The sequence below is a fragment of the Myotis daubentonii genome, chromosome 9 (assembly GCF_963259705.1).
Source record: "Myotis daubentonii chromosome 9, mMyoDau2.1, whole genome shotgun sequence".
Lineage (NCBI taxonomy): Eukaryota > Metazoa > Chordata > Mammalia > Chiroptera > Vespertilionidae > Myotis > Myotis daubentonii.
The window spans coordinates 44,790,528-44,792,164 of record NC_081848.1 but is presented as its reverse complement, the minus strand read 5'-3'; the positions used below and the strand labels follow the sequence as shown (position 1 = coordinate 44,792,164).

The 1,637-nt window shown below is 37.9% G+C and overlaps 1 protein-coding gene across 1 annotated transcript; it reads left to right on the top strand.

Moving 5' to 3' along the window:
- Window positions 1-373: 373 nt before the first annotated feature.
- LOC132241868 (olfactory receptor 52E8-like) lies at window positions 374-1,378 on the top strand. Its single transcript, XM_059710828.1, has one exon. The coding sequence runs from the start codon at window positions 374-376 to the stop codon at window positions 1,376-1,378; it is 1,005 nt and encodes a 334-aa protein (XP_059566811.1).
- Window positions 1,379-1,637: the final 259 nt, after the last annotated feature.

Genomic DNA, 1,637 nt, shown 5'->3' with positions numbered 1-1,637 from the left:
TTATCTTACAATTTTCTCTTTATTTTAAAGGTTCAGAATGCTTCAGAAACCAAACTAAGCATCTTATCTATGAATCCTCTGACACATACAAGTGGAATAAATATCCATATCTACTGGCTAATAAAACTGCTTTTTCATATAACTTCACTGCATTTATCACATGGGAATTTAATCATTGATTTGCACCAATTTCTCTCCTACTAGAATGTTAATATCTAAAGTTAGGTATTGGGTCCTATTTATCATTTTATCCTTAGGGTATAAAATGTTGTCAAGTATTTCATATAAATTAATAAATAAAGGCAGAATTAACTAAGTGGACAAGTAAATACGAAAGAATCTACACAACTGAACGCAGCCAGAAGTTTTCATCATGTCATTGACAAATAATACCAATTTTCATCCCAGTACCTTTCTTCTCCTTGGGATTCCTGGGATGGAATCCATCCACACTTGGCTATCAGTGCCCTACTTTCTAGTTTACCTAAGTGCTCTCCTGGTAAATTTATCTAATCTATTTATTATTAGAATAGATTCCAACTTGCATGAGCCCATGTACTTCTTCTTCTGTATGCTCTCTGTGGCTGACTTGATCATCTCCACTACTGCTCTGCCCAAAATCCTCAGCATTTTTTGGTTCCATGACAGGAAGATCTATTTTGAAGCTTGCCTTGTACAAGTATTTCTCATTCATTCACTATGCAGCATGGCGTCAGGGTTTATGTTGGCCATGGCCTTTGACCGGTATGTGGCAATCTGCAATCCTCTGAGACATTCTACTATCCTGACACACAGAGTCATCAAGAACTCAGGGCTGACTATTGTCTTCCGTGGGGCTTTGCTTTTCAGTCCTCAACCCTTCATGCTTCGGTGGCTTTCTTATTGCAGAACTAATATCATCCCTCACACATACTGTGAATTTATGGCTTTGATCAAGCTTGCCTGTTCAGAGACCAGGATCTACAGAATATATAGCCTAACTGCTGCCTTCCTTACTGGAGGTTTAGATTTCATATTAATTCTATGTTCCTATATTGTCATCCTTTACACTGTTTTCCATCTTCCATCCAAGGCTGCTCGACTCAAGACCTTGGGCACCTGTGGATCCCATGTGTGTGTAATCTTAGTAGCCTATACTCCAGCCTTTTTTTCTTTTTTTACTCACAGATTTGGACACAATGTGGCTCCTCACATTCATATATTAGTGGCTAATATCTACCTGCTTATCCCACCTATGGTGAACCCAATGATCTATTGCATAAGAACCAAGAGGATCAGAGACCGATTTCTTCAAGTTTGGACTCTCACAAATTATAAAACACCTAACTCTTCCCTTAACACTTTTTTAAGACTTATGGGGGAGAGGGGAAGACATTAACCCTCTTTATAGAAGGCTGAATCCCTACATTTCCTACTTGTAATCTGTAAAGTACAATAGGTCCTAGGGTTATGTCGGAGATCCATTCCTACAGCACGACGTAATGCGATTTTCCGCATAAGTCAGAATCCACCTACATAAGCACTTAAGTCACTCACTTGGAGCACATACACAGCAGTAATGAAGTGAAACAGTAAAAAAAAATTTAAAAGAAAGATAACAATTCTGGACCTTTACTTGTGGTAAATAAATAATAAAA

Bases quoted from the DNA above. Each gene is read 5' to 3' on its own strand.
- LOC132241868 (XM_059710828.1), top strand. From the start codon at position 374: ATGTCATTGACAAATAATACCAATTTTCATCCCAGTACCTTTCTTCTC.